The following is a 19,591-nucleotide window of genomic DNA, read 5'->3' on the forward strand; positions in this document are numbered from 1 at the left end:
AGAGTTGTACAGTGATGACCGAAGAATAAAAAGTCAGGCCACGGCCACCACCTGACTATTGTTAACTGAAGGAAACTGGTTTTCCGAAGTTTACCAATTGATTTCACTCTTGTTCTTTTCAATTTGCCAACAATGCCGCTTCGAGAATATTGATTCTGCTAGTTCACTTAGCTAAACGTTATAATAGACAGTTTGGAGGATAACAAATTTCTTTCCCAAATTTCTTCTTCTTTTCTTCTTCAAATTTCTTATTTCTTTCCTGGCCGACTGTTCAAATTTAGTGAAAGGTTCAGAATAGGATCAATTAAGTTGACGATCAAAGTTTTATACAGTAATTTTAAAGGTGCATGCCCACTTTTCTTCTTTCTTAGTTTCAAAATTTTAAGTATTCTTTCTTTTTTTTCTCAATCGAATATTCCTACACTCTTATTTTCTTCAGCAACTTCTTTTCTTTTTGCTTTCTCAATAAAACTTTTTCAGAGATGATTTCATTCGAAGATTTTCTTCTTCGTCCATCAAAAGTGGTCGATCCATTCTATCGTTTCGTCGCTAAAATTGATCCATTTATCACTCTTGTTGAATTTTGTCAAGTAATTGGGCCGAGACCATTAGCCGTCGTTTCTCAACAGCCGGATGATAAAAGTAAGAATTTAAAATAATGTTTTTGGTGACAACTATTAATAGTTTCAGTCCGAGGTGTCGATATAAATGAGATGGCTATTTGGTTGATGTCATCCGATACTGTTCCGGGTACAATGATTGTTCTGGAGAATAATCAAACGGGTATTTACGCCGCTGCATATTATTTCAATTTATATGATATGAGAGCCAGAGCTTTTCAGGTAATTCAGAAGTTAATATTAAAAATAAATGTTCTATGATTCAGCGAAATCTTTGTATTGCCTATTTATGTTCCGAGAAACCGACCAAAGAAACTCTTCATCATTTTTCAACGACAATGAAAAAGTTGGTTTCTCCTGTTCTCATTTGCAATAGAAGATTATTTATTCGTCATGTAACGGATATTGTGAAGTTTTCAAACAGTGTAGGTAAGTCTGCATTGACTCTTCAGCTGTTTCTGGCTGATTTTCTCAGTTACAATAAATTATTTAATTCATTTTTTTCAGATGAAACAACATTAAAACAATACTACACTTTGAACGGAGACTCCCAAAAATTAACTGATGCAAGCAGATTCAATGTAGTTTTCGAACAAACAAGGCTGCTGAAAAGCAAATTTCTGACTAAAAGGTTTCAAGAAATGGCCTTCGAAGGTAATCCGAAAATTATTTGAAAATACAACCACCAGATTTTTTACTTCAGACGATATCTGCTGTGGTCACAATACAGAAAATATGGGAGAAGCAGAGGACATAATTTGTTCGTTTCGAGTTCCTTCAATACCATTAAGTCCTGTGGAAACTCTTACTCCATGTGTATGTAAACATTCTTTTACGATTGACTTCTCACTTTTATTTACCAGGCTTACGACTCAATTATTCCAAAACTTCGAAAACTTTGCTCCGAACTGAACAGTTCCAGCAATTCCTCCAATACTCCCGGTGCATTATTTTGCGGTCTTCGTCCGATTGCCACAATGGCGCCAATCACTACATCATCAATGCCATGGAACACAGATTCAGGGATAACCGATTGCGATATGCGAGGTGAAGAAACCATGAAAGCGATTACTGGTCATTTGGGAGATGTATGTTTCCATTCCCAATTGTGAATTGTGACCAAAAAATAACTATTTTAGGTTCTTTTTCCATTATTATGTGGAGAAGATATGGTGGTTTGTGGAGCAGAACAAAGAAGAAGTACTGTTGATGACATGCTTAGAAAATTGGGAAAAGTTGTACCAAGAGAAAGTGCACGCCGCGTGGAAGATGATTTACGAATGGAAAAGGATCCAAACAAGTGAGTGAAACGGAAACTTTTCAATGAAATCCGTTTGTTTCAATAATAGGATTGGTAACGGTTTGGGTGGTCTCTTATGCAATCGAAACGAAACCGGGAAACTTGCTCGATGGAGAAATATTCTCGATATGAATAGGTAGGAGTTGACTGTTTATTTGAATACTGAACTCTCTTTCAGATGTATTCTGAAAACTTTTCATTACGATGGCACATTACTGTCTGGGCTCAATAAAAAACGGAAGTGAGTGAATAGAACATGTATTCTTGCAACATACCCTTCTTTTTCAGATTTCCATCCGATAGATCATTGATTCTCTTCATCATTGCATATCTCACCAATATTTGTCAACTGGCTTATGTCTGTCGATATCTATTCATTCGGTCACCGAATTCAGTAGATAAAGTATTAGGAGCACAGCAGAAAATCAGTTCCGACGATGAGAGGATACTAATCAATTTGCTTATGGGTATCGATTTCGAAAAATTCAATCGACTGAAACTATCACCAAACAAGGACGGAGGAGGAGCCAAACCTAGTAGAACGATTAATCTGTGATAATTAATAAAATCATTTACGGGACTAAAAAGGAAGTTTGTTATATTAGTAAGGAAAAAAATTGTACATTCAAAGTATCACAATCTCGATAATTTGCACATAATTAGTATACATTGGTCTCAAAAAATAAATTTTTTCATAAATTAGGAAAATTGTACATTACTTCGACACTCCTACACAGATTGCTCCAGTTAGAGTGATAGCCACTGCAATGGAGAGAAGACGAAGGTTACGTGAACCGGAGATATCTCTGAATAACTCATCTGATATTGTTTTAAAAGAGAAAAAACAAACTAACCTGAAATAAAATACACTCCACAACGCAGCAATGACACCAGGAACCATTGAAATTATAGGAAATGAAACAGCTTGTGACAAGTTATCATTGGCCACAAACCAAGATGCCTGAGCAATTCCCCACATTGAGCCAGCTGTCATCGATGGACCAATTAATCGAGATGGAGCAAATGGATTATTCTGAAAGAACTTTTTTTGAAACTGCGTTGCGATAATGCTTTCTTACTCTCGATACGAACACATATCCGATCATTAAAGTTGAAGCAGTACAGAAAATTCCCATGTAGTGAGAGAAAACGTATCCGAGCCCAGTTTTTGGAGAAGTTGGGTACTGAAATATTGAAGTATCATATTTGAATATTGATTACCAATTTCTTACGAGTTCTGGATGATCTTGAATATAAATGACCGGAACAAAAGTAATTCCATAAAATACACCAGCTACCAATGAAGTCACGATTGCCATTAATCTTTTCTGATTCCGATGAGCACCAATGACAGTAGGAACAGCTCCACCACGTGGCACTATAATATCACTAGCATCTGGAGATACGTCATCTGCTAAATCATCATCTGGAGCCACCATAAGAGGACTTCTTTCAGAAGATGTTTGAGATTCGTTCGGGCGAATTTGTGAAAATAAGAAACCTCTGAAACATGATCAAATTGTGTATTCAATTACTTGACTTCAGATTCTTACCCAAAAACTACTAAAATCAGACCAAAATAATTGAGAATTGGAGACGTTGGAACTGTTGCATTGATACCGAATAGACCAAATCTTCAATCAGAAACAATTATTTTTATATTTTTTGACAAGTTTACCTTCCGGCAGCCCATCCTGCCACACAATTCGTGGTTCCCCAAACCAGCATTCCCATGCCAATTCCTATTGTATTCATGATTGGAACAGCTGTTGCATTACCTGAAAAGATTTTATTCGAAACGTGTAAAAATTGGCGATTATGCCAAACCAAGAGCCCAGAAAACTCCTCCCAGCATAGCGAGTGGCTCAAATTCTGGAAATCCTTGCGTCCAGTATACAATGACTCCGACTAGAAGAATTGCAGATGACATTAACCATTGGACGAAAATTCCTGGAACCAGCAATTGTTTAATAAAGATTATGACACCCATACCGTTTCCTGATTGACACTTTTTCACTGGAACAAACATTGATCCGAATAGAACAGATGAAAGTGCACATGCACTTAAGCCTATCGCCACACTCATCGCTGAAATCAATCATTGAAATCTGTAATTCCATCGTCGAAAAGTAAACAATTTCGAAAATTACGAATGAGTCAACATGTGATTCAGTACCTAACGAATTGTTTATTATTTTCATCAAACAAACAGGAACAATATGAATTCTATATCCTTCATATAAAATAACTTAAAGACATGAATAGTTTACCTAAATAAAAAATAATTAATCAAAAAAGAGAAATTAATCATCCATCCCAACAACACCTTTCAACTCGTCGTCTTCTTCGTTTACATCCTGAAAAATTGAAACATTAATTAATAGAAAATTAAGTGAATTTAATTACTTTCAGATGGTCATATCTCGTGATAATAGGAGTTGCAATTCCTCTGATATCTCCAGTAGCAGTCACATGAGTCCACAATGATGGATTGATATCTCTCATAATCCGATTCCGTTTCAACATCTTCCAATAATACTCTTTTCCACCCTCTGCATGTTGAAATGATGCCCGAGCCGCTTCTGCGTCCGCATGAATATCGGTCAGATATCTGAAAATAATGAACACTTGGAAAATATGGTAATTTTACTTTGAATATTCAGTTATTCAAAAATCATTCTCATAAAAACGAATCAAATCGCTGATAGAAATCTCGATCGATTACATCAATTTAGTGGAAGTGAGTGGATGGAAACTCTCGTTTTCATTCCGCTTCAGACCCGGTCAGGGCAGAAAATGACCGAACAACTAGTATGTTTTAAATATGTGATTAAAATCTCAGAAACATTTTAACCTCTTGTATATTGAGAAAGAACTTTTCTAGGTGAAATATTTCAAAAAGAAGACGATCGAGACTAACCTATACAGCATATGCCACTGCTTGTTGGCATACCACGCGGCACCTAAAAATAATGGATAAGCAATGGCGAATGAAGCAGCTGAACCACTGAGTAGTCGTGAACTCTACAAATAATAATAACTTCAGTTATTTTTCAGACGAGCGAACTCACATTGTGAATCCAATATGTAAAAATCGAACTGAACGTAGTCCAAGTGGCCCATGAGATACTCCGTTGAGCTAATGATGCATAACCATCATAAGCGTATAAATCACGGAGAAAAAGAAAACGATGTGCCTGAAATTTTATAGAATAAGGTTCTATAGGAAAGAACTTACGTTATCAGAAAGAGTATAGCAATCAGCAAATTCCTCGGCAATTTCTGAACCCCATTGTATTGGAACACGCTCTCCCATAAAATCTACGCCTTCGGGATACTGATTTCTGAAAATTCATCGAAATTAGATCTGTAAAAAAGCGTTTAAAGTAATTACTTAAAATAATCGAATGCTTCATTTCCATTTTTGAATTTGGAGTACATTGGTACTGCCAATTTGAGTCCCGTTCTGACACCAAGGGAACCAGAAGCAACAGTTTCATCAGAATCCAAAAGATTTCGTTGAATTTGGACTGAAACAACAGCATCTTTCGGAATTCTTGATTCTCGTTCTAAAAATCTTCCGTATTCTTCATCGGCAAGGGGAACGAGACGATCTGGTAGAGATTCAACTGAATATCTGAAAATAAGTCCGAATTTATCAAGAATTCAGTCAAACTTGTGCAACGATACTCAAAAATTCTTAGTTTTTATAATTGACGCATTTTGTAGTCTGATGCATGAAACAATAAACGAGCAAATTGTAGCTAACTGCAGCATGGTTTCACTATCTAAATTGGTCAACTGTCGCAAGCAAACAAACCTTCGTGGGAAAGTCAAATTGACAAACGGTCCATTGATTAGAATTGATCCAATTGGATATCCCACTACCGTAGCCGCAAGCAGACCGATCCGTGCTCTCCGACCCACTTTTGTTTGGAGCCAGAGAGTGGCTTTTTGGTTCCACTCGGTATATGTTGAACCCATCCGGAAATTGTACACCGTGATGACTTTCTAATTTTTCAGAAAAATGAAGCATTTTGGATGGGCATTGTACCAATTAACTAATTTAACTCAATAACAAATTATCCTGATTTAATTTAAATTATTAAAACAAAACTACATTCTAAGTGGCTAAACCCGTATGAATCAAACAACAGAAACGAATACATAAAAAGAAATTAACGAGTTAATGTTCTTTGTTTTCTTCTTGTTCATTGAGTAACTTCTCTTCTTGATTCATTTGTTTCTTGAGTTTTCTAACTTCTCGAAGTCGTGAAGATAGTTTCACAGTGTCCTCCTCGTCGTCTCCATTTCTTGCGATCCGTTTCTCGCCTTCTTCGCCAAGAACCTAGAAAAACGTATGAGACTCAATCTATTTTAGCCTACTTCACATACCCTTCTATATAATCGATTCAGCTTCATTGTAGACTCAAAATAGTCAATTGCCCCAATTAAATATTCATCTCCCCTGAAAGTCCTTGATTTTTTTATTTGACGAGAATTTTAATTACCTTTTTATAGTATCTTCATCAGCTTTTGTAGTCTTATAACCTTCAAAATAGCGCGAGAACTGAGAAAATGTGGTTAATGTGAAGCCAAGTGCTGCTGCAGTTGCAATATACGGACCTGCCATTATGGCAACAGCTGAAAAGTTTTATCTACGTTTAAAAAACCAAGGATTTCTTCTTCTAACTCACCATTTAACACTCCATATCCCATCGTAGAGAATCCTATCCAAGCAAGAATAGGCGCACAAAAGTATTCACCACTGTAGAATTATACACTTTTTTAACTTCTCCAATACTATTTTTACCTATTCGCAATCTGAAGTTGTCTTTGTACAATGAATTGCTTGGCAGCATCAGAAAGCATCATGCGAGCAATCAACTCATCACCAGTCTCACTGTTGACTTCCACTTTTCGACGATGTCTGAAACATGAAGCTGAGAAATTTGTGGAAAGAATCTTTGTATAAATATATGTATTAGAAAAAAACAAAAAATGTTGAAGATATTCAAATAAACAAACTTGCTCAAGCCCAAATCAACTTCTAAATTGGCTCCAATTCGTCTTGCAGTTTCGACATCATCTAATGTCATTCTCAATGGAAACTGTAGTTCAGCTCCACTGCTCAGGAACAATCCACCGTATACTTTCGGCTCCATTTCATCAGTTAACACGACTTGGAACTGTAAATGAAGAAGTTTATAATATATTTTCTCAATACTACGGAATCAAAATTGTTATTTTTTTTAAAGTTTCGTACTTTTGCCTTCCTCAGTCGATCCATTTTATCGATTTCGTATTCAACGAGTTCTTTCAAGTGCTCACTTGGTTCCATTGAACTTCTATCCAAATATGGTTTTGCCCAGATTTGATCACCTCGGAATCCTGATAAAACTAATTTTGTAGTCGAATATTGAATTCTGAAGTTACCGTGTACCATAATATATCCTAATGGATAAATTGGAATTATTCCCATATAAACTTGCTTGAGGCGCGAAAAATATGGTGACATCTGAATGCAGGATTTTCTATAAGAAGAACGTAATCACAATCAAGTATTTGTCTTCTATAACATTTTTCTGCTTCCTGAAAGTGAAACGATCGAATTGCATTTTCATGTTTATTCCGTCCTTTAAAATAATACACAAGTCTTAAAAGCGTGGGAGAATTGGTAAGGGAAAGGGACGTACAGAAATTGATTAGGTGAAATAGTGGATCCAGTAAAATTTTTTCAGCCGAATCAATTCCAAATGATATTGGAGACAAGTACTTCGTCGATAGAGAAATCGGGACAAAAATTGTCCGATTTTCAGAAATCTCGGAGAGGAATTTTTAGCGGAGTGCTGTCATCTCCCTCTACTTGAGAGCTCCACTTCCGGTGTTTCTGAAAATCTGACAATGGGGTTAGAAAACAAAAATAAACAAAAAATTTCAAAATTTGTGGTCATATATAACAAAAATATGAGAGTAATTCTCAAATTTAGAACGCTACAATTATTAGGAACCAACTACTAAAAATTCTAGACTGAATTTTCAAGATTCGTGAAATGAAACTACGGTTTTCAGAAAGAATGAATGAGCGGGGATGGGTTTGGGATGAAGAAATAATAAAAAGATAACAAAAAGATCTAAAAGATGAAACTAGTATCTGCAGAAGGAGAAAATATAACTAAAGCCCCGAGATCCCGAAATTTCGAAATGAAATGTGAAAGCGACACAAACCGAAACTTCGGAATCCATAATCCAAATATGGGAAGTTAGGGGTGGGGGTAACAACAGTAGTCTTGTTTCAAACTAATAACAACAGAAGGACAGGGAGCAAGAAAATTTAGCTTTTGCATACAGAAGAATTCAGTAAGCAAGAAAATGAGAGTAACAAAAAAAGAGATAGGGAAAAACGATTAAATCATAGGAGAAGATAGGGGAAAACGATGTGAAAAACCATTAGTGAGTTTTGAATTCAAAATTGAAACAAAAAGAGATAGAATCAGAAGATCAAGTGTTTGGATGGTGGACGGTACCATGTTTCAAGAAAAAGGACGGGACAGAGTATGAAGGTAACCGTGAATTTGTTGAAATTGAAATAGGAAAACATTTAAAAAAATGAACAGGTTGAAAAAGGCAGAAACGGGTAGACAGGAGAACGGTGTTGAGCAAAATTTTCATAAAAGGACACTTGGGTGATGTGTTGGTGTTGGTAGGTAAAGAGAAAGTGATATGAGAGATACACGGCTTCTTGAGTTTTTTACTTCTTGGTTGACAATGGAAGATTCTGAAAATAGATGAATTCATAATTAATAAAAACAGATGTTTCTAAAGTACTTTGATGAAACTCACTCTAAAATCATCCGTTGACTTATATTTGTTCAACTCGCTTGTCAAGAAGTCGTCAACAACCAACTGTTTAGCAATTTTCGATCTGAAATGTTTTTGATATTATTTATACACGAGAGAAATATTACCGCTGTAAGAAAGCAAAAAGTTTCTCAAGTCCGTAGAGCTCTCCTTTTTGCACGTCGGTAGTGCAATCCTTCATGAACTTTTTGTAAATTTCTGGTCTGAACTTTTTCTCCAAGCCGTAGCTGTAGAATCGGAACAATGCTTCAATCCCGTAACGAGATCTGAATAAAATCATTTTTTTTTCTGTAATTCATTTTTAATTATTCTTACCCAATCTCAGAGTCCTCAAGTGCTAACTTGCGGAACTCTTCGTACATGTTTCTGTTGAAATTATCTCGCAAAAAGAAAGACCAGAAACGGTACAATGTGTTCATTTCGGCACAGTCGTATCCAAGACTCTTGCGCTGCTTCAGGCATGATTGTCTCCACGTGGAATACACATTTTGCACGAAACGATCCTCCTGAAGAAGACTGACAGATGGATGATTAGCCGGGACCTGTGATGAACTGGCAGCGATTCCAATTGGAGCAGCAGGTAAACCGTCTTCTCGTCCGAGGACCCACGCTACTGGCATCTCAACAGGTGGCTTCTCGCTGTGACGAGTCTTCTTCTTGCGTGGAGATTTGGCATCGAGTGGAGCGGATGGTTTCGATACTGGGTAAAAGCGGTTCATCTTCTGTTCCTGCGACTCACGACGTTGCATCGGTGATTTAGGCTGAAAAATCGAATTACGTCGCAGTACTATGTATTCAACTGTATCCTTCGTTAGTCCGTGTGAAGCATTTTAGAACAAATGATACAAACAAGATGCATTATGAGCGAGGGAAAACTTAAAATATCACAATATCAAATAAACCGTACCACAGTAACACTGGCAGCTGCACGTTCCTTGGCTTTTTTAGTCCAAACAGAATCGGGAGTTGGTTGTGTTCCAGTAGGTGGTGGGATCAGTGGTGGCTCTTCTGAATCCTTTTTAGTTTCACTATCTCCGCGCATTCGATGGAACTGCTCCGCCGAAATCGTCGAAACTTTGGACGTCTGTAACAGGAGTGCTCACAACACGGTTACAATACAACTTTGATTGATATTTTTTGAGATGGGAGTCGGAACAAGCGACGTTAACATGTTAAAAAAATAATACTCCATGATTTTCAGGATCTCTGAGAATAATCTTACCGGTGCTTCCTTCTCAAGTGGAACTGTCCAAAGCTCCTCTTCATACTGACGAAGTCCGATTTCTACTTCTTCGTTGAACTCTACTTGGTTCTGTGATCGTGTCGTGAAATCACCCGTACGATCCAATGTTCGTCGCGATGGTGTCATAATGATCAATTTGCTTATAACATCATCTGTGATTTCTTCCGAATCTATAGCACTGAAAAAAGTGAACTTGATTATTTGTCCTTTACCCGACTGGTTGGCCATTTTCATCAAAGATCTTCAATAGTATTTATTTTAACGATGAGTGTGTCCACGTGGCACCGAGTTCTAAACGCTCATGTTCGCCACTCCCCTCTCACAGCCGTTTTGTATAAGACTAATAACTTATATGAAAATTTAAAATTATTTTCTATCACAGCAGTTCACCTTCACGAGGACTTTCACTAACCTTAAAAGAGCTTTCTTGGATTTTTCTGCTCGTTTTGGTGTTTGTGTTGATCCTCCGCCACCAGAAATTTCATTGTCGAACTGAAAATCCAATTCGGGTTGATCAGAGCCCCCTTGCTGAGACGATATCTGTGACTGTGTTTGACGTTTACTTTCGTTCGTCGACTGTGATCCGGAGGTGAGCCGTCCTTTTGCTTTTCCTTTCCTTGTTTTCACTTCTTCCCAATCATCTTGATGATGTTGTGGTTTATTTGTTTTCGAAGAGGAAGCTTGTGTTTGAGCCTGCTGTTCTGTAGAAACCTTGGACTGAGTCGTGGCAGGTTGAGTTGAAGGTCCATTTTGTCGAAACTGTTGTGAGGCTTGAGTGGAAGTTCCTGGCATAGAGTCAGCAGCTCCACTGACTGTAGGCATCAATGGCCACGAAGTCGGGTTTTCGCGTGCACGAATCTGCATACTGTCGGAAGAAACCTCTACTTTTGTAGAATCCTTGAGTGCCTCGCCAATCAACAAAACATCCTCAGTGAGCGCACGAACTCTTGGGAAGGATGCAATAAGAGCCACTGGTAAAAATCCTTCTGGCGACATTTTTCGACGGAGGAAGAAGTCTTTCTGGAGATTGTCTTCAGAGAAGTAGTACTCACTGAAATCAAAATATAACTTAGTACTGCAAAGCAAATACTGCGCAAAAGAAAAGGTTCAAAATGGAATGAGCACTTACATTTGTTTTCTGACGTACTCCTTCAAAGTATCATCAGTGACTGGACGTGGTGGAGCTGGTGGATGATAGATAGGAGCAAATGGAATGGATGTGTTGATTGGCTCTCCATTCGCCAGTGGTGAACTGATACCACCATCACGATCCAATGGTGGAGACATTAGATTCGGTGAAATCATCGGCATTGGAGGTCGGAACGGGGCAAAAGAAGCCATGTGTTGTTGTGCTTGTTGAATGAGAATACTTGCTTGATGTGGATCCAACTGATGCTCATATTGCTGTGGAGCTCCATAATATTGCGAGTATTGAGCCTCCATCAAAGTCATATAGTCGAAGTTGTCCTCTCCAGCTTCAATATCTTCCCAACGAGGAAGTGGTCCTCTCTCTTTTCGCTGAGCTGCAGTCAGTTTTGGTGGAGCATGGGGGTTTGCTCGTGCCTGATATCTATCATTTCGCTGATAGTAAGCTTTAGGTTGAGCTTTGTCATCTTTCCTTTCCCCAGTATTTTTATGCCAATAGTCTCCAGTTTTTGTGCTATTTGATGCGTTTCCGTTGCGACTTGCAGGTGGTGCGTTCTGAAAATTTTCAAATTAATAATTTAAAGCTGAAAAGTTGATAAAGAAGGATAACTCACCCTTGCATTTCCGTTCATATTGGTTCTATCTTTTGGCACGTGTTCTGGTGAGTTTTCTTCGCTTTGTTGTGGTGAAGTTGAGTTCGGCGGTGTAGGTAAGTCTGATCCTGATTTGTTATTCACTTTCTTTTTCCAACCGTGAGTACCACCTTGTTGGTAATATATACCATTCGCTCCGGAATCAACGACTCTGTAAAAGAACAGAAAATTCAAAATGGATAAACGAATGGAGTGATGTCAGTCCCGCAATGCACCCACTAAGCGAGGAAGAGATAGAAACACGAGACACACGAAACAAAAGGAAAATGACGTCGATGCTTTAGAAGCACGCACGAGCGCAGTTCCAATCAATTTTTTTGGAATACCAGAGTTGGCTATAACGTTCGACTGCGAACTATGATATAAACTATGACTACCATAACATGGTAATGTGCCTTTTCACCAGTCTTCATTTAAATTTAGAACAAAGAGTAAACGTATACAAATTACTTAACGGATACATGTGAATGTTTCGTTTCATGAAACAGTTAGAACAATAAATTTTACAGTCAAAGAAGGAAACCTGCGGGAATTTTTCCGCCGTTTTTTGGGCAGCACATTTTGTAGGCCTTTCCAAATAAACATCATTTAATGGAAAAGTGAAGGCTTTTTGATAGGAGAATACAAACCGCAGAATTAGCCTTCATCTCTTTTACTCTTTCAGACACGAAACGGCCGTTATAAGCAAAATGAGGAATACATTAGAAAATGGAGGGCTAGTGTCGGGCGCAGGTCCCTCTTCTTACGCTCTTCTCGCGCAGAAGGGGTGCACACAATCACAAACAACTATAAGAGGCGCACAGAAAGGGAGATAGAAAAAGCGCCGCAGTTGGCGAGAGGGTCGCCTCTGCGACTGCTGACTATAGAGATGAAGTAACGTTGGTAGTGTTGTCAGGGTAGAGAAACGTAGACATCGTACGAGACAGAAACGCAGAGAAACAGAGCGTGAATCGCCATCCGTTTCACTCGTTTCTCCCTTTCCTTCTTCTTCCATTCAACCAACCAACAGAATTCTGTTTCTCTACTGCCTCATTCTGCCAACAAGGTGAGTGGTGGGAGGATCGCGTGTGTGCGAAATAGTGAGCGCACACAACACTACGCAAATGATGCTGACGGCGACGACGAAGAAGACAGAGTAGATGTAGGCCTTTGTCTGTCAGCTGCCAGTGTTGTTTAAAATGAAAAGAAGCTAGAGAGAGAACAACGAACGAGATAAAGTTAAGAGATATCACTAACATTCCTTTTTCGGGATTGATTACCCTAAAACATAACTGCAGCAATTTTCTCATTAGAAAATTGATTCGTGACCGAAACAGATCAAAGAAAACCGATTTTTCGAAAACAAAACAAAAGCTTAACGCAGTACTATCATTTTCAAAACATCATATACAATCCATCATATTCAAAACTAATTCAACTTCAGTGTTTCACTTATGTCCTCTACTGCGCTGACTATCAGAATTGTAAAATTGAACCATCGAAATCGGGCATGAAAACTTTGATACGGCATCGAGGTGAAAAGAAAGGTGAACAGACACGAGACAACGTGTGGACGATGATAGATTGACGAGATAACAACACCTTTCATGGAGACAGGGGATTTTTGCAACGATATACTCACCGCTCGTTTGACATTTCGTTCACTGGACTCTTGTTGTCCTTGCTGCGCGACCTGCAAAAATAACTTTAAAATGTATTGAAACATTTATAAGTTTCAAGAGTAAAATAATGTTACAGGGAGATCTTATCCGCTGTATAGCAGAACATTTAGAATCTTTTTAGAATTTTCGTTTACAACATATTTGGAATTTTATAATAATTTTGATAAAACAAAGCATCTTCAAAAACAACACTCAATTGCGAAAACCCTAAACATTTCATTTTAACTATTGGTGCTCCGTCTCCATAATGTTATCATTCTTTTCGCATTTTGATAATAAACGAGATACACAGAGTGCACATAAAATGCTTAAATACTACTAACCGTTTATGCACCGATAGTGTTCAGAAGACTAACGAACTAAGGAAAAGATTGAAATAAAAAGAAAAGAGCTTTATTCGTCTTCTTTCGATTTCTTCTCCGCAAAATAATTGCGTGGTGTGTGCATGCGCAAAAGAACCAAAAACATCCAGTCTACTGGTGAGAGGGTCCCCCACTAAAGAAAGCGTACTACTTTTGACGCTGAGAAAAGGGGGAGCAGGATAGAAAAACAACTAATATCAAACTTAAGACTTTTTAATGACCAAAAGAGAATCATTATCTGCGAAACGAGTGATTCTAATTTGTCTAAAAACACTCAAGTTCTTTTGAACAATTATACATGTATGACTCAACCTAGTGTCAAAATGGGAAGAAATGCAGAATGTTGAATCAAGGTGGAAAATCCAGAATAGAAGCTTATTTAGTTCGCATGTCAATATTTTTAGAGAATAAGGTAACAGGAAAGAGAAATTTTTAAAAAACCATTCTCGTGATAATACATTTTCCAAGCACGAAATAGCTAGTTTGCGAAATAAAACACATACGTATCCGAAAAGGTTGGAAGAATGACAGAAACAATATTCACCGCTGCAGAAAGCGAGCGAAGGGGCCGCAAATTTATGCGTATAAAATAAGCAATGCTGCGATGTGACGATGGTGGTAGTTTGGAAAAGAGAAGTTGTGGGGACGAAACGGGCGAAAAACTAGCGATTGACTCTGGTTGAATGGCTCCTCAAGAAAGAAAAAGGAGACCTATGTGTTCTTCTAATTTCAGGAACCAGATTTAATGTCGAATATGACTTCCTTCGGAACAGTAAAAGAAGGAAAAAAAATTGAATTGATATTGAATTTTCGACACGTTTTTACTGTTAACACTCACCAATTTTGCTGTTCATCTCCACTAGCCGATTCTTCCTCACCAGATCGTCTCCGTACTGCAACACAACTTCTACGTTGAATAGATTGTTTGAACACTTACCACTTTCGTCATTAGCTGTACGTCGTGTTCCTTTTTCCCCACCGTTGCTACGTGGAGCTCCTTTCCCTTTGCTTCCATAATCGACCGAAATCTCGACCTTTTTCCAGCTATTTTTCGTTGTTTTTCCACCAGTTTTATGTTGTGAATTGCTCCCTCCTTCATTATTGTCATCCTGTAAATATATTCATGATCAATCTTTTTTATTTCTATAGTAAATTATTCAAACATTCGAGTTATTCCGTTATACGCAACACTTACCGAGTTTGATGGAGAAACGTGCCCATTAAGCTCCGACTTCGCCAAAGAAGGCCATTCCTGTGGTGCAGAAACTGTTACAGTCTCCGCACTTGAAAAGGTGGATACGGGAACATTTGACGTTTTCCATGGTTCCTTTTTCGATTCTCTATTTTTCGGCTTTTCTTTAATCGATGTTTGCTTCGGAGTAGGTTCTGCAGCTTTCTTTTTTTCTGGAACTGGAGCTGAATGCTTCTGTGCAACTTGATGGACTGTTGAAGATGATACTGTTTCTTTCTTAGTATCTTCGTGGAGCGAGACGGCGGCGGCTTCAGCAGCGGCAGCGGCTGCTGCTTCTTCTGGAACTATTGCATGATAAATAAGCTGCACAAGAATCACTGTTTAATAAGACTAATGATCAGCTGAAATCCCCCAAATAATAATGATATTAACTATTTTAACAATTATTCTTGTATTATCGGTTTACGACACCGAGATGGGTAATTTAAACGTGCGTCAATTTTTTAAAAATAATTATCTGGCAGTTGAAATCCAATTGCAGTGAGAAATTACGGGTTTTCACTTTTTTCATCTACGAGCCATTCCGAAAAATTAAATGCGCCTTTAAATACCCTGCGCGGCCGTGCGTTATCGTAAACCGATAGTAATAAACAACACTAAGATTTTTTTCTGATGTAAAAACTACTTTTACGTTTTTATCGTAGTAATTTGTAACTTTTAAATCTTCAAAGGCTTACCCTTGTTTTTGAACCATGCGTTTGTTGTTGGCAACGGGGCAGGCTCTAATACAACTGGAACTTCAACTGGTTTAACTTCTTCAGGAGTAGACTTTTCTGCTGTTTTCTCAGATTTTGCTTCTCCTCTCTGTTTGCGATCGTTTTTTCTGTTGTTACGACGTTTTCCTTTTCCTTCGCCACGAGGTCTATCAGATTGACGTCCACCAGCATTCTCTTTGTCACGTCTATGATTCTGGGATTGTGTTTGCTTGTCAGGTTGACCTGTTTCATTTTGTGTAGAACTGGAAGAGTTCGGTTGCTTCTGTGGTAGTGGTGGTTGAGGCAAAGCTTCCTCAGCTAGTCCGGACACAACCTTTGCGAACGAGAGCATGGGCTGCTTCTCAGCCATTCGATCTTCTTTTCTACTTGCTGGTGATGTTAGCAAGTCTTTCTTACCTGAAAAAAAATTTCTTAGCTTTGTACGATGCGTCGTAATTTAGGCGTCTAAAAATTTTCTTTTGAACATTTGTCAACACTTTTACTGTTTGGAAGCAATACAATAAATTATAAATATAATAGAAAAATACAATTCGAGAAAAAGTTTTTTTTCAATTTGTTTCTAACCTAAATTTACGTTTTAAGAAAATTTTGAAACTGGAAATCACATGATTAAAATTTCATTTGAAGCGTTTGAACTCATGTAGTGTTATGAGAGCACGCCGAAGGAGCAGATAATCAGGGATGGATGAAACAGACATACAAATATGTTTTAATCAGAAATCTCAAAGGAGATGGTTAATCAGTATATGTGATAAGGAGATTGGTCGATATTATATTATTCAGAAATAATCAATAAATCTAATTTCAGAACCTGAAAAAAAAACAAAAAAAGATTTTTTAACCGAGAAAAAGTTCAACTACTTCGTAGCGCCCCTATGCTTCACCATTGCACTAGAAGTTTACACACACTCGTGGGGCACACACGAAACAGCGAGGCAGCGCGCACACCAACACTGCGCCAATAAGAATTCAGAAGACATTCAGTTCGTGCATTGACGCAGGTCTCGTGCCAGCGAAATTTGTTGTATTGCCGAGTAAACACACGTTTCCAATGCCAGGACCGGACAGATTATTTTTTCTACAATTGTTTTTATGTTTCAAGGGAATGTCTCGTTTCCTCGAATTGTTTTCCTTCAATGGAATCTTGAAATAAGTGTAGATGTATTTCAATTTCTAGAGACCTTGTTGAAATAGTCTTTAGATAAAATGCTGATGACTCATGAAAGTTTGCCTTGTTTGAATCACAGTTGAACCAAGTTTCAACAGTTATTTTTCAGTATGCCTCCACCACCCCCACCGCCACCTCCGCCGCCGCCACCAGCAATGGCGGCTGCACCACCGCCATCTAATGGTGCTAGAAATGCTCTTCTTGGTGACATTCAGGTGAGCTGCCAGTTTAAACAAAAACTGTATAACTAGTTAAAAACAAATTAGAAAACTCTTTTTTACCACTGATTTTGATGAATGATTCAAATTTTAAAAATTTTGACTCCTTTCAAATGCTATTTCTGAAGTTTGTCGTATTTTATGTGAATTGAGTAAGTATCTCCGAATTCATGTAGTAACTTTGTTGGACTTTAAAATATATTGTTGCATTTTTTTGATGAATGTATAAAAAAAATTCAAATTAATTATTTTATTGTGTTATAATGTATTTATCTGTTTAGAAAGGATTAAAACTGAAAAAGGCAGTAACCAATGATCGCTCTGCGCCAGCAGTAGGGAAAGTGGTTGGAAGCGGTGCATCATCTGTGTCGTCGAATGGAAACAGTGGGAATGGAAATGGAGCAGCGGCAAAACCACCATCAATGTCAGGCGGTATGGGTGGACTTTTTGCGAATGGGTTACCATCAAAACCGAGCGAAAATAAAATCAGGAGAGCAACTACTAATATTGGTAAGCTTTCAATTTTTCTTTCTTTTTTTGAATTCTGAAAAACGTTAAAATAATACATATATCACCTCCTTTCCAACTTCTTCATGCAACTCAAATCCAAAACGCTAACGTTAGAATCCCTTCTTGTTAAAATCTACATGATGAATCTAACTTCCTCAACTAACCAATTCCCATTCAGGGCCTCCGCCATCAGCAATGACAGCTCCACCAATACCGCCTCCAGTTCCCGCTCCGGCCCCTGCTGTTGATGGTAAATAATGTTATTTTTTGTTTTCCATTCTCTCTTTTCTGTTAATTTACTAATTTCCTCAGTCTCCTTCCTAATTTACCTAGTGAAAAATACTTTTATTGCAGGAAAAAAACCGTCTATTGTTTCTTCTTCTGTAACTTCTCAGTCATCCGCACCTGTCCCACCTCCTCCGCCTCCGATTTCCGTTTTAAGTTCGAAGCCAACACCACCGCCGCCACCACCAGCTCAGCAAAAACCGTCGGTCAGTCATTTGATTTCACTATAGTAGCTTCAAATTTGTCTTCCCAATATTCTGAATACGTAGTTTTGTGTATGAATACTAATAGTTTGTTTCTTACGTTCTGTCTCCGTTTGTTGTGAACAATGGTGTCAGATTCAGAGTGACCGTGAACAATTCCGAACAATGAGACCCATGCGACCTTCTAATGATGCAAAACCCGCTATGATTCGGAGAAGTGGAAGCTCGGAGGTACTTTTTGTTGCTTTGATTCTTGTTATTGCTGTGAACAAAAAATATTTAAACAGAAATCATTGTTATTTGTGTGTGAGAGACCTGATATTGCTTTTATCTAAAACTGAAAATAATCAAAGGCACTATTACAGGACATTCCACAGACAACGTTATCAGGTAGTAGGATGGCTCGACCGTCCGCTCCTCCACCGGCCAGACCAGCTGCTCCACCGCCACCAGTTCCAACTTCTGTACCATCTATTGCTCAGATGTCCAGCAGATTTCAATCACATGCTGTATCAAGGTAAGTTCGTGTTCCAACAGAATGAATTACGTACTCCCAGAAAGAGCTGTATAGAAACCTATAAAAACCTGCTAGACTAGCAACTCCGAGGAAATAAATTTCAATAAAAATTATTACGGACCAGAAAAATAAAAAAGCGTACATTGCGATGGACAGACCTACTCCACATGCGTTTTATATATAAGAATGACGATTTAAAAGATATTTTTAAATTCATCGTATGAAAAAAAAAAAATTTTAAGTAATAAATTTTAGAACTTGTTTACTTCCGGTCCATAACGGAAGTATTAAAAATTCGGTCCATAACCGATATATTTTGAAGCACCTGGATATAAGCTTGATATTGTCTACAGACTAAACATCTCCATCTCGATTTCAGGGTGCGTCATCGAATTGTCCTTAATCAAAACTATGACGAAATTCATACCGAAATTGGGTATTTTCAGAATAGCAGATGATGCTCCACCACCACCCCCTCGGATCGCATCTAAAACTTCTGGGGCAGGAAACCACTCAAGAGCACCACTTCCACCGTCTTCATCTTCTGCTCCGTCTATTGCATCAGCACCTCCACCACCTCCACCACCTCCACAACCAGCATCACCATATCCTGGCATGATGTCAACGGCGACTGTTTCTCCAAATGTACCTTTCCATCCACTAAACAGGTATTTATAAAAAGTTTAGATGACGACTTACAGTTGAAAATTGTTCCAGGTTTCATTTTCTTCCACTGTCACAACTACCTCCTCCTCCTAAATGTGGATCGGGAAATAGTCGTTCTTGACCTTTGTCGAAAGCATCGGCTTAAACAAGCCATAAATGTTTGCCTCTCACAATGCTCATGACTTCCCTTTCACTCGATTTTTATGATAT

General features: G+C 38.1%; 6 protein-coding genes across 6 annotated transcripts; 2 read left to right on the forward strand and 4 right to left on the reverse strand.

Annotated features, from left to right (window-relative positions):
- Positions 1-482: 482 nt before the first annotated feature.
- Positions 483-2,476, forward strand: GCK72_009904 (uncharacterized protein; the record flags this gene model as incomplete). The annotated part of the gene is made up of 10 exons (XM_003113088.2): positions 483-642; positions 691-842; positions 887-1,049; positions 1,128-1,274; positions 1,324-1,436; positions 1,484-1,708; positions 1,760-1,920; positions 1,970-2,056; positions 2,099-2,161; positions 2,209-2,476. The coding sequence occupies 10 exons, from the start codon at positions 483-485 to the stop codon at positions 2,474-2,476; spliced, it is 1,539 nt and encodes a 512-aa protein (XP_003113136.2).
- A 159-nt stretch (positions 2,477-2,635) lies between these two features.
- GCK72_009905 (uncharacterized protein) lies at positions 2,636-4,006 on the reverse strand (the record flags this gene model as incomplete). The annotated part of the gene is made up of 8 exons (XM_053727591.1): positions 2,636-2,726; positions 2,775-2,953; positions 3,000-3,104; positions 3,153-3,423; positions 3,474-3,554; positions 3,599-3,698; positions 3,748-3,870; positions 3,913-4,006. The coding sequence occupies 8 exons, from the start codon at positions 4,004-4,006 to the stop codon at positions 2,636-2,638; spliced, it is 1,044 nt and encodes a 347-aa protein (XP_053587168.1).
- Positions 4,007-4,223: 217 nt separating this feature from the next.
- GCK72_009906 (uncharacterized protein) lies at positions 4,224-5,904 on the reverse strand (the record flags this gene model as incomplete). Its single annotated transcript, XM_053727592.1, has 6 exons — positions 4,224-4,277; positions 4,327-4,531; positions 4,841-4,944; positions 5,159-5,264; positions 5,315-5,557; positions 5,741-5,904. 6 exons carry the CDS (start codon positions 5,902-5,904, stop codon positions 4,224-4,226), a joined length of 876 nt encoding a protein of 291 aa, XP_053587169.1.
- Positions 5,905-6,106: 202 nt separating this feature from the next.
- GCK72_009907 (uncharacterized protein) lies at positions 6,107-7,438 on the reverse strand (the record flags this gene model as incomplete). The annotated part of the gene is made up of 8 exons (XM_053727593.1): positions 6,107-6,268; positions 6,316-6,388; positions 6,432-6,564; positions 6,618-6,688; positions 6,734-6,850; positions 6,949-7,109; positions 7,187-7,311; positions 7,357-7,438. 8 exons carry the CDS (start codon positions 7,436-7,438, stop codon positions 6,107-6,109), a joined length of 924 nt encoding a protein of 307 aa, XP_053587170.1.
- Positions 7,439-8,671: 1,233 nt separating this feature from the next.
- GCK72_009908 (uncharacterized protein) lies at positions 8,672-17,193 on the reverse strand (the record flags this gene model as incomplete). The annotated part of the gene is made up of 15 exons (XM_003112976.2): positions 8,672-8,698; positions 8,764-8,845; positions 8,889-9,047; positions 9,097-9,542; positions 9,689-9,865; positions 10,004-10,202; positions 10,437-11,075; positions 11,154-11,725; positions 11,785-11,974; positions 13,445-13,495; positions 14,685-14,739; positions 14,784-14,955; positions 15,042-15,376; positions 15,776-16,210; positions 17,112-17,193. 15 exons carry the CDS (start codon positions 17,191-17,193, stop codon positions 8,672-8,674), a joined length of 3,621 nt encoding a protein of 1,206 aa, XP_003113024.2.
- Positions 17,093-19,502, forward strand: GCK72_009909 (uncharacterized protein; the record flags this gene model as incomplete). The annotated part of the gene is made up of 8 exons (XM_003113169.2): positions 17,093-17,197; positions 17,482-17,710; positions 17,889-17,960; positions 18,065-18,201; positions 18,340-18,429; positions 18,564-18,715; positions 19,162-19,383; positions 19,433-19,502. 8 exons carry the CDS (start codon positions 17,093-17,095, stop codon positions 19,500-19,502), a joined length of 1,077 nt encoding a protein of 358 aa, XP_003113217.2.
- Between the last annotated feature and the right edge of the window lie 89 nt (positions 19,503-19,591).

Source organism: Caenorhabditis remanei, chromosome III (assembly GCF_010183535.1).
Source record: "Caenorhabditis remanei strain PX506 chromosome III, whole genome shotgun sequence".
Taxonomy (NCBI): domain Eukaryota; kingdom Metazoa; phylum Nematoda; class Chromadorea; order Rhabditida; family Rhabditidae; genus Caenorhabditis; species Caenorhabditis remanei.